The sequence below is a fragment of the Hyalella azteca genome, unplaced genomic scaffold, assembly GCF_000764305.2.
Source record: "Hyalella azteca isolate HAZT.00-mixed unplaced genomic scaffold, Hazt_2.0.2 contig561, whole genome shotgun sequence".
In the NCBI taxonomy this organism is placed as follows: Eukaryota; Metazoa; Arthropoda; class Malacostraca; order Amphipoda; family Hyalellidae; genus Hyalella; species Hyalella azteca.
In genome coordinates, this window is record NW_025930908.1 from 14,849 (window position 1) to 27,257 (window position 12,409).

At 36.8% G+C, this 12,409-nt stretch overlaps 1 protein-coding gene across 1 annotated transcript in view; it reads left to right on the forward strand.

Moving 5' to 3' along the window:
- LOC108671420 (cytochrome c oxidase subunit 7A2, mitochondrial) overlaps positions 1 to 5,563 on the forward strand; it is a 7,276-nt gene extending 1,713 nt beyond the window's left edge. Inside the window, exons 2-3 of the mRNA XM_018158967.2 lie at positions 4,246 to 4,350; positions 5,224 to 5,563. Of these exons, the coding sequence (XP_018014456.1) occupies positions 4,246 to 4,350; positions 5,224 to 5,355 (237 nt within the window). The 3' untranslated portion in view covers positions 5,356 to 5,563. The remainder of the gene's footprint in view (positions 1 to 4,245; positions 4,351 to 5,223) is intronic.
- Positions 5,564 to 12,409: the final 6,846 nt, after the last annotated feature.

Below are 12,409 nucleotides of genomic sequence, written 5' to 3' on the forward strand. Positions count from 1 at the left end.
TTTTGAAATTACATAAAGACTATGAGAGGCAGGAGCCAGCAATTTATGGTGAGTGAAGCTAGAGTATAGACCTGTATTTTGCATGTTTCAATTCAAGTTTAATTTAGCTAGTAAAACAATGGCATCATTTATAAGAAAAAAAGTGGTCTAAGTTACCCCATTTTACGGTATCTCCTCCTAGGATTTCGAAGCTACAACATTGAGACGCATATCATTCAATGTGTATGGACCATATCTATCGATTCGTTGTAGCTTTTTTCAAATTTCAAATTTTTGTGGATGGGGGAGTATTTTTCGCAAAATTTTCAAAAATTTATCCATTTCCCCCTTTTTCTGCCCCCTTTTTTCAAAATATTTTCAAAACTATAACGAAATTGGAAAAAAGCTACAATGAATCTCTAGATAATTCAATTGCGAATCGAATGGTATATGTCTCATTGCTGTAGCTTCAAAACTGTAGGAGGAGATAGGTTTGCAGTAACAATAAGTTAATTGTTCAGTAGAGCCTGACAAAGTCCCGGGCGCCTCGAAATAAGCGTTCAAGGTGGCAAGAATGCAAGACTAGGCAATATTGGAGCTCAATTCCTGTCAAGGATGGTGTGAACGACGACATGCAAACCCTCCCGCAGGCGGGTAACTGAAGCACATTGTATGTGGACTAGCTATTTAAGTATGCTACCGGGAATTTTCTACTATCCTAAATGTGAAAATAAAATAAGAAATGATAAAATAAATAAAATAAAAATAAATAAAATAAAAATCATAAATCAACTTACAGAAATGATTTTGGTACCGTTGAATAGAGCAGAATGTCTGCTTTAAGACGAGATTAAAAACTGGAAAAGCCAAAATTAAAAAATTTTGACCAGACACTCCCCTTAAGAGATGGTTTCAGAATTTAGACACAAAAACTAATTTCGATACAGCTCAGAATTAGACACACAGCTCGTTCTGAGCTGTGTTGTATTCCAATACAGCTTACACAGGACGTCGGAATTACAAATTACGGTTCTGAAGCATTGTCAGAATTAGTCTCACAATATGCCAAATTTTGTCACACACAGCATAGGAATTCAGCAATTTTGTAGATTTGAAATCTGAAGGCTTTTTAATAAATATGGCAACAGTTTGTGACATTTCATCATTGCTGGCGCGTAGTGTGGTGTTTTGAGAGAATGAATGTGAGTAAAGCAATCAGAACTCGAGTTGTGCATACGGGGATTTTTTTATAGCCATTCATTTCTTGCTACATCCTGAAACTGTTGGAATATGGTGTGGTTGCCCTAAATGAGGAAATTAAATATGAACTGATTCTATAAATCTCTGGTTTGCCACTATGTACTCTGGTGTTGGCTTAAAAACGTAACAGATGGAGTTTGTGTATCTCATCCCCCTCAAAAATGGCAGCCATTTCTGCAAGAGGGGGTAATAAGGCACATGCCTGGCCTAAAAACGCATTTACAGTAGAACCTCAAATAGCAAAAGCTCCAGTTAAAAAAATCAATTAACAACTAAAAATTGGAAAAAACAACTAATTAAGAGTAGGGTAAACACACCATTTTCCGACACCTTTAGGACATAGCAAGAAATAAATGGCTATAAATAGTTCACCGTATGTGCAACTTGAGTTCTGATAGGTTTACATCACTCTCAAAACACCACACTACTTGCCAGCAATGATGAAACATCACAAAATGTTGCCATATTTATTTAAGGGGGAGTGTCTGGGGTAAAAAATATCTCGGATACTGTAAAATGGGGTAACTTTGACCACTTTTTTTCAAAATGATGCCATTTTTTTAATAGATAAGTTAAACTTGAATTGAAACGTGCAAAATACAGGTCTATACTCTAGCTTTACTCACCATAAATTGCTGGCTCCTGCCTCTCATAGTTTTGATACACATTATTAATTTTTTAACCTATTAGATATGCAAACTTTTTAAATCTTTCTATTGTGTTACGTAGCCTCAGTATTAGGCCTTTGATGGCCATTGACAAAATATTTCTATGTCAAATCGTTTGAGTTTTGGGGGTTTTTGTTAAAAAAACAAAAAGTGGTCAAAGTTGGATAGGTCAGAGTGTCAGCTTTCAGATGAGACTTTTATGATTAAAATCTACAAAATCACTGAATTCCAACACTGTGTGACTAAATGCGGCATATTGTGAGACTAATTCCAACAGCGCTTCAAAATCGTAATTCCTAATTCAGACACCCTGTGTTGGAATTCCGACACCCTGTGTGAGCTGTGTCAGAATACAACACCCTGTGTCACTGCTGTGTCAAAATTCCAACACCCTGTCAGAATTAGTTTTTATGTGTCTAAAGCCATCTCTTAAATCAATCGTCTATTAATTTATTTACCACTTAAAATCAGCAAATACAGGTATACCATACTTGAAGGATTCCTAATATATTCACAGACTTGTTTAAAAGTCTCAAACCATGATATTCTTTCTACACAAACAGTTTATCACTATTTAATAAAGCAATGTCAACTATCAACTTTCATACGTGTTTTCAATGTTCTCACTAGTTGACTTGGACTTTTGCTCTGCAGATCTTAACATTTTCCTGCTAGACCTAGTGTTTTGCGGAAATCTGGCGTGCAATAGTATGACGTCACTATTTTAACCATCTACGCATGTGTGGAACTAAGACCAAGCTTAATATAAAGGAACAAGTTGAGGAGTGTCCAAATTACCCACAGTGTTGGAATATGGTGTGTTTACCCTACATTTACCTCACTCAGCAAAAGTATTTCACTTGATGGAAAATTAATGCATCATTGGTCATCACAAAATTGTGCATAGAATATCATATATAGAACTGTGCACCGGGCAACATAGAAGAAAAGTAATTAACCTAAACTATGATTTTTTTTCTCCAAAAAATATGATAGTTGTCACTAAAATATTCTTTACTAGGTATTTCAGGTATGTTTTTTTACAATCTTTTTTGTTATAGTGAATTCACTTGACACAATTAAAATGGTGTGAAATTAGAAGCCTTCCTGCAAGCTTACAGATACAGAAGAAATGCTATATGGCTGCTGATATGAAGCTTACAGTGGACAAGGTCATTGTCATTGCTCAATGGCATGTCCATGGATATGGTAATATCACATCAATGATACCTACAGTAATGTTTGGATATGGTAATATATCAATAAAGGAAAAACAAGTAAAAAGCACAGAAAAAATCATTTATTCTGCATCTACATCATCTACAAAGGAAGAGGAGGACTTCAGAGTACTGTTATTAATAGAGGAGTACACCCTGCATGCTTCAAACATTTTATTTCATGTTTCCCGGATTATTCCATTCCCAGGGGTAATTAGAGATGCTTTTATTTTGTGTCTGGTACCTTACAAATAGCATATAAAATTTTTGCCAGAGATGCCATATGATACTCCTTGCAAAGGCATTTAAAATGAGCTCAAACTCGTTTATGAAAGGTTTCATGGTAAGAAGTTCTTAACAAAAAACGCTCAAAATGGTCCCTTGAATGGGGTACCCCGTTTGATGGTAATACTGACAGATTGCCCCAGCATTGGCCAGACTTTGTAATTCCTGCATCTATGAAATCCTGTTTTCCTAAATCATCTAATTTCTTGAATCCCTAATCTGTTTAATAATGATAAAGCTTATATTTTCAAATTGGATGAAGACCACTGCAAGCCCACATTTCACTTAGGATAGGACTCCCATTTCACTTGCATTTAAAAATATTTAAAAACTTCTGTGTGTACCAAAAATATATTCATCAAAATTGATTTATGTAGATGTCTCCAGAATAGTTTTTTCACATGTAATTTCAATTTAAGAACTGGAGACACCTAATTGCTCACAAATTTTTATTTGAAGCAAAGCAATTACCAAATTTCTCAGACAATTCTCCAATCAAATTTATAAATTTCCCTGTAAATGTCAGCTGGCTTATTCAGAATCCTAGTTTTTTTACAATTCTTTTACAGTTTTTATTGTCTCAATATTCCAATTCCATGCTATCTATTTAGAGTTGTTAATATTTGCTTCATTTTCTTTACTTCTCATTGTATCTTAATGCAATGCTAAGTGGCACGTTAATATTTACTCCATTTCCCTTAATTCCTTTGCTTCCCATTGTATCTTAATGCAATGCTAAGTGGCACGTTAATATTTACTTCATTTCTTCATTTCCCTCAATTTCTTTACTTCCTATTGTATCTTAATGCAATGCTAAGTGGCACCAAATATTGCAGACTTTGACGCGCCAGCTGAGCACCAACACTCGTGCTCAGGCCCAGAAGAAGTTGGAGCTGCATCCTGTCTACCTCAAAGTCAGGCAGAATTATGCCAAATATCAGGTTAGTTTTCTATCAGTCAGGGTACAAAAATGCTTCATTGTTTTGTGCTGAGAAAAAGAAGCATATATTTTAATTTTTTTTAATTGAATTAGAAGTTATGCTTGAATGTTTTGATACAAAAAATCTATAAGAATTCCATTTTAGAAGAGAAACCTATTTTGTACTGCATCATCATCAAATGGCCTTGCATATTGAGTTCTATCTGAATTAAAGATATTAAATCAAATATGAATTGTTAACGTATATACCTGTACAAAACTGTATTCTGTACATGGCCTACTGCTGATTGTCAGCAAACTGCCTGCCACCATATGTCACCAAGGCAGTACAGAGGATCTCTCTAAACTGAAAAAACTATATTTATAAATGAAAATTTAGTTTTTTTTTTCACATTTTTACTCGTTTTGTAAATTGTAAATTTTACTTCATTTAGCAATGTATGGGGGGTTTATATTTCGGTTTTCATAATTTCTTACTTTGATCGTAGAGGTAGTTATTTGATAAAACAATGTTCACTGATTTAAGTAATAAACTTAATTCTGTTACTTACTGTTAAAAACAGCTAACCCATAAAATGGTTGCAATTTTCTGAACAATTGTCATCATGAGGGCATGACAGACTGCCATATGCTGGCAGCTCCTGCTTGCAGCAATGCTCCTCATCCATTGTCATCATTCAGTTGCTCATTAAATGAATGTCTTTGGATATGATCAAGTCCACAATTTTATGGAACAGTATTATGTAATAATCCACTTAAGCTCCAAATATTCAGGTTAATGTGCATGTTAATATGCGAGCAAGAGGTTGTATTGAGGTACTAGGCATATATCAGGAAAACTTTATTCACTAGTTTGGATGTTTCGTGTTTTCAGGTGAATGATGGCGTGCCTGTTCATCTTAAAGGAGGCTATAAGGATTATTTCCTTTATGGCTTAACCATCACCATGAACATCGTCGGTCTCGCCATGGTGGGAGAATTCTTCTACAGACAAGCCTACAAATGAAGATTTATGGAGTCAGTCTTAACATGTCTCTTATTATTAGCATCCCATAATTTAATAGGGGTATTGTTACTTCACACATAATCCAAATGTCAGATTATTTCAGAATCAGAATTTTTCAAAGCATTACCGACCAATGCGGTAAGCTTCATTCCTAATGCGCTGTACATAACCAAGTCTTGGTGAAGAGTAAATTATTACCTAGTGTGTATATTGTGTATGATTTTCCTATTTTGATGTTATGTGTATATGGTTGCACGATTTACTCCAGATAAACGTACCTATATTAACATGATGAATATTTATATAAAAATAATCGTGGCTTAGATTTAACTGAAATTCTCGGTAGAACTCTTCTTGGTTTAAAGCAGACATTCGTGTAAACTACGTACTGAAATTCGATGAATTGTAGTTTATTTAGCACTTGATAGCTTGTAGTTAATTTTTTTTCTTATCTATTTTTTTGCAGTTCATCTGCAAAAATATTTTTTTGCAGTTGCATTTTGTTCATTTTTTTGTATGTTACAGATACATACTACACAGCTCACTAAAATGTCTAGTGAAAACTGATGTTTGCAACGATTGGAGGCATCGACATGTAATCTTGAATTCAACTAAGCATTTCTGTATTGGTGAATACGCATTGCAATCGATTACCGATTTGGTGTATCTAGATTTTAATTCTAGCTATGAAGATCGAGGAACACTTAAGTTCCTCTGCTACTAGCGTAGCGGATAGGTTCTAGTGAGTCTTATCTGTAAATCGCATGTAGGTGTAAATCTTTTGGGCCTAAAATAGTGAGCTATGAGAGTTTAGGGACTATAGAAAATTTGCATTCAATTATAAAAAGCGCTATTTTAGCTATTTTATCCTATTCCCGAAAGGAATATACCTGATGAATACGATGGGGCTATGGGTTGCTAGCGGCTTGAACTCTCTAGCATCAGCAGAACTGCATGTATATTCAACAAGTAATACGCTATTATGCTTGGAACATTAATGTCTTTCGTGTTCATCTGTCCAAAAGAATATGCATAACATTTAGAAATTTTAAACAGAACGTGAGTTTATTGCATTTTGGTTGTGTTCAAAAAAGATCAGGCATGGTTAGCTAGCAGCTGTTTACTAGCACGCTTCGTTTGTTCGAAGTTATTCGAAATACGGTAGAGAATTTTTTTTTTCTATTCAGCAAGCCTGCGGTGTTCAAGTTTGACCAATCGCGAAGTTGAAAACAAGTAAAACGACGTCATTAAAATTTGAATAAAGGCACAAAATAAAATAGTTTGCTGCACTCATTTGTGAACTTGCTCTCGTGACAAATAAATGATGCAACCAAAATGAACAACAACGGAAAAGAATTGAACGCGAATCGCGATTATTATGACTTAGTGAGATGTAGATAGCTGCTGGTAGTCGTTTCTTGATGTCGAGTCGAAATGATAGGTCCTGAATGAGCATAAAGCAAGTTACATAACCTAATATTACTTCTAACACATGTGTGTTCATAACAAAAAATTAGTTTATTATGAGGTCAGCACTGTAGGCCAAGAAGATAAGTATAGATATTACTGCTCTGCCACTATTGTTGCCAGTGATCAAATTTTGCACGTGAATGAAATGTTTTTGGCAGAAAATTATATTGTATCGAGGCTTTTAGGAAACAAGATGCGGAAAAGGTCATCGAGGCAGAACCGAAACCCAACGCAAAATTAGAAGTGGGCCTTTGAATGGTTCTCTGGGAAAAAGAGAAAGTCGTGCAGTATAAAAACACAAACATAAACATGAATCTATTGAAGTAACACATCCCTCTTGCTATGTCTGGAATTTTTATTTACCCACTTCCCGCCTCCATTTGTTGCTGTCTTTGAAGGAGAAAAACAGCGTGATTGTGTGAGGGGAGCGCGACATAGCGCGGCGGCGCATTGCTCTCAAATCGTAGTCCTGTATCGCTGCTACCACGGACCCTGACTCGCTACAGTCCTCTTCGTTGCCCTGTATCACTGCTACCCCGGACCCTGACTCGCTACAGTCCTCTTCGTTGTCCTGTATCATGATCGGTATGCTGTAGCAAGTCAGTGTCTGGCCCCGCCACTTATGTCATTCAAAGAGAATTGTCGCCACACTGTTGTTGTCTCAATAACTCCAACAGTATAGAGAGGGGCAATTGCAATTTATTAAAAACAGCCACAATTAAAAAAGGTCGACATGATTTTCCGACCTAAAGCAACATATCACGTATGAGGGTCAGCTCGCTATTGATAACAATTAATTAACAAAAATTGCTACGGTCATAAAGTTTTTAAGGCCAAATTTGAAAGGTATAATTTTTCCGTTCATAAATGAACACCATTTGTCACGTTTTGTTTTGGGCAATAATCTATGATCAATTATGAACTCGTGACAGACACGACAAATCTACACCACCTCTCACGGCACATCACCTCTCACGGCACACGCACGATACATCACCTCTCACGGCACACGCACAACACATCACCTCTCACGACACACGCACGACACATCACCTCTCACGGCACACGCACAACACATCACCTCTCACGACACACGCACAACACATCACAACACACGCAAGACACATCACCTCTCACGGCACACGCACAACACATCACAACACACAGCACACGCAAGACACATCACCTGTCACGACACGCACGACACATCGCCAGTCACGAGCGCACGTTCTCCATCAACGAGCGACGTGCTGCTTCTATGTCATCTTCGTATGCAAATGTTATGTCTTGCTCAGCGTCTTGTGAGTTGTACGGAAATTAGCACGCAGTCAGGTGGCTGCCAAGGCGGGGCTCTCCGAAAAACTTCGTTGATTTGCTTCCGCGACGCCGCAATTAATGCCTGCAGCATTTTACTTGCAGCGAAGTGCAGGCCGTTGTTGCTGCTCACAGGCTGACTCGGTGCGAACGACACTATGGATAATCTCTATGGGATCTCGCTCACGAAATCCAGAACGTGAAAGTAAAATAAAGTAATTCATATTATATTAGGAAAAACCGATGAGACTCCTCAACGTTGAAGCTAAATAGAGGAGTTCAATGAAACCGTCTAATTTAAATGCAAAAATGTGAATTTTTAAGTATAATTAGGCTAAAAATTTTGACTCGAGCAAGGAAAAGGAAAAAGGCTATTTAAAGAATCGCCTTTTAGAAATGTAAATGCCAACGTCAATGCCACTCAGTTCGCCACTGTACTGCGCCGGTCTTCAATAGATACGATTTATTTCATGAACAAAACTGAACCACAACTTTCAATCGTAATCGAAACGGCTTCGTAGTAACTATATGGAATCGAATCCTATAAATGGTAGTTCTGATGACACTCGTGTGTCATTGGCGGCAAGTAGTGACAGGTCACTGGTCAAACGTGCAGTGGACGAAACTTTGATGGCTGTAAATAATGTGCGCTGATAGAATGTGATTGATATGCGATGCGATCCTTTATTATTATAAAGAGAAGTATGGAAATGGGAGTGCAAGTTGAAAGTATGGAACTAATGGAAGAAACATAAGAATAAAATATACAAATCTCCTTCATTTATATCTCGATGAAAGTTTTGTAAATCTGAGCTTTAGCGACATAAAAGTCCAATTTTACAATTATACGAGTTTCATTTCTAATGTGTTGTGTATGAAGATTAATAGAGATGGTTTGTTGCACGTTAAACATATTTAGATCTGTTGTTTTAATTTTTAATTTATTTCACTGAATTATTCTGGCAAGCAAAGCACGTTATGACTATAACTTATAAGTACCGGTAACAATAAAACTACAATAAAAATAAAAACCGCAAACTCAGCACCTGCAGTTGATCCGTTGTGCTGTACGTGGCAGGAAACGGCGTTAGAGCTCCAGTGCCTTATGCAAGGAAGTTTAGATGGATGGGACCTTCTGCTAAGAAAAATACTATTATATGCTCAATATGTTTCTTTCAAACTCGGGGATTGAAAGCAGCTCCGTCTTGATGAGGCTCGGGCACTGATGGATGCGGAACACCATGGGAATATACGGGCTTCCAATCGCGTGGGTGTGCTGAGGCCTCGTGCTGGAAGAGACGGCATGGAGTAGAGGCAAACACTTTCCACGAATGGAGTAGAGGCAAACACTTTCCACGAATGGAGTAGAGGCAAACACTTTCCATGAATTTAATTTACACTTTTGTGCGACTCCACGAAATTCAGTGTAATATAAATTTCAGTTAAGAAGTGACTCATTTCATTTAAATTCAAAATGTATATTGTACGTGTCAACTGAAATCAATAGTTGGTAATATTTGGTGTTTTGGGGCTTCTTTATGCAAGTTTCTGGATGATGAGTTAGGTCACGGGAAGTCAGGCAACTTGCAACATTGTATGAACGTAAAATATTAAACTCTAATTTCGCAAAGCAATGTTCTTGCGTCTTCATGCAAATGCAATGAATCTTTTGCAATTGTCTCTTACAATGTACATATTTCTTCCTCATTTAAGAGTTATTTTCTCCTGACGTCCATCATCAATGAAATATACTAGGATCAAACACGGGTTATGTTGACTTGTGTCTCAACTTTTATTTGTTTCAATAAGAATTGTGTTGGACGATTCCTGAAAAATCTGCTTATCGCATATAAATGAGAAAACAATAATGAGTCTTTAATTAAGCGTTAGGTTTCATTGTGTATTTAAGTGGATTTTTGTGGTTATGCCCTTGCATGTTTAATTAACGTTGGCCTTGTGGTCGAGGTAAATGGCATTTGTATTGAAGTAGTCCATAACATTGTATTTTATCATCATTGAATATCAGTATTACTCAATTCTTCATTAATTCATAAATTTTACCGATGCTTCTACATGCAAAAATTAGGAGGCTTTATCTGTTATTTGAGCAGTACGTCGACATCAAGATTATAGAAAAAGCAGTTCTTTTTTATCACTATCGCGAGCGAGAAGATATGCTGTTTATTCTCCACTTTTTTTGCGTGCAAATACTTAAAATAATCCTTGCCATTTAAAGATAAAGCTCAAGGGTCTTGCCGTGACGTTGTTGGTAGGTTGGCGTTGTTCTCATTGATGTGGGACCAACAGTTGACATAGAGCCTGGGCTTGCTCTCCCTGCTTTTATGCTCTTGAGTGTGGCATCAAGTGCAGCCACTTTGCTGCTCCGCTGCACTCGGCTTCTCCCTCGCTAGCTCGCTGCTTCACTCGCAGTACAAAAAAACTCTTCCTGTCGCTTCAATCAATTATTGTCAGATGCACCAATTTCAATACGTGCAATTAATATTGCTCAACAAGATGGATTTTTTGTACGGCTGAGCACTATGTGGAGCATCTACGTTGGGCCCTTGCATTTATAAATTCAATTTTAATCTCTTATTAATGTAAATGAACGTTTACAATTAAGAATCAGTTGTTGAATTGTTTATTGTGTCCACAAGATGCTGATGGTCAGGTTGCATCGCATATTTTAATATGATCATGCAGTGCGAGATATATAATGAAACGATTTTGTCAGCTGTGTATAGATGAATTACTTACTTTTTTTGTTGGTGATTTGTACAGACACATCCTGAGACAATTATTGAATGAACAATTTACATGGAAGTTGATGTTTGCTACAATCTTGTTCCTCTCAATTGTTAATTTATAAGATCAAGAATGTATGAAAATGGCTTCTACGTTCTTAGTAATTAATTTGCTAACAATACAGGAAAGGAGCGGCGCTATCCGGAAAGGTCAAGCAGCTTAAGGCCACATTATTACTAAGGCAAGAAGGTCTTATGATTTTCGGCGTCTGCGGGCCCAGACTTATTATGCAGCCATCTGCGAGCCAAGCAACTCGAGATGCTTGTATATACAAGATACACGTGCTCGGCTCTGAATTACTTCATCTCGGCATCCAAACAACGAACAACACGGGACATGTACCTAAAATTCGACGATTTTCTCGGGTCCTGTTACAACAATTAAGCTGTAAATTTGGTCAATTTATTTTAGGGGCGATTTGTTTATCGCCTGTCGAGGACTTCAAAGCGGGCGACCCTTTGATGTGTCGGGGCGGTTGCACGCAAAGCTCTTGCGGCGCTCACGAATGTCGTCTCGTCCCAACCGCTTCTCTTGCACACTTACTCAATCTTATAGATAATTATTTAAAATATTATGGATTAAATGTTGGTAGATTCAAGTCAACTGACATTTAGGTCGTTACGATACAATTTATGTTCTGTCTTTTGTCTTTTTCAAGATGTCGGTGTGCACTCGGCTCCTAGCTTTGTTCTGTTTTTTTTTTTTTTCAAATTAATATACTAAGCACATCTGCGGCTAGTCTAATTTGTTTGTGCAATCGGGCCATAATTTCTGTCTTTTGAGGGTTTGTACACATGACATATCAGTTCTGTTCTTTGAGTAGTAATAGCGCTTAGCTCATCAGCCCGCGGGTTTTTCGTTGTTACTGGTCTATAGGCTTAATTCTGCCGTTAAGTTCTTTTTCCTCAGAAGTTAGAATGTAATTTCTTTGTTGTGGGATTCTTTTGGCTCTGAAGGCAACATAAGTTATTTGAATATCTGAAGCTATACTTACAGCAAGTAAGTATTTTGCATTGACATTTGAACGACCGCATATTTTTCTCCCTTACCGAATTCCTTTACTGAGTTTGTTCGCACTAACATGAAATAGCTCTCCCAGCTGTTCTTATCTGTTATTAAATTCTTCTTCTCGATCGTTAGTGAAGAAGTCTGATTTTCGTCAATATGTCTATTTTCTCATCCCGTTTTCTGTCATCGATTTTCTATTCGTATGTTCCCCTTATTCTCATTTTCAAGTTAGGCTGAAATAATTATTCGGCTCATAAAAATCTAAACGAATTTGCACCCATTTTCTGATTTGGCTGTTTTCCAGCTCTGATTTTTCAGCTACAATCGCAGTTTTCATTTTTTTAGTACAAGCATTATCATGATAATGATGGTCACAATGAATATTTCACTCATCGACATTGCTGCAGTTCTCTTTCTAACAACTTTGACTAATTTTTTTGATCACATTATTTAAACT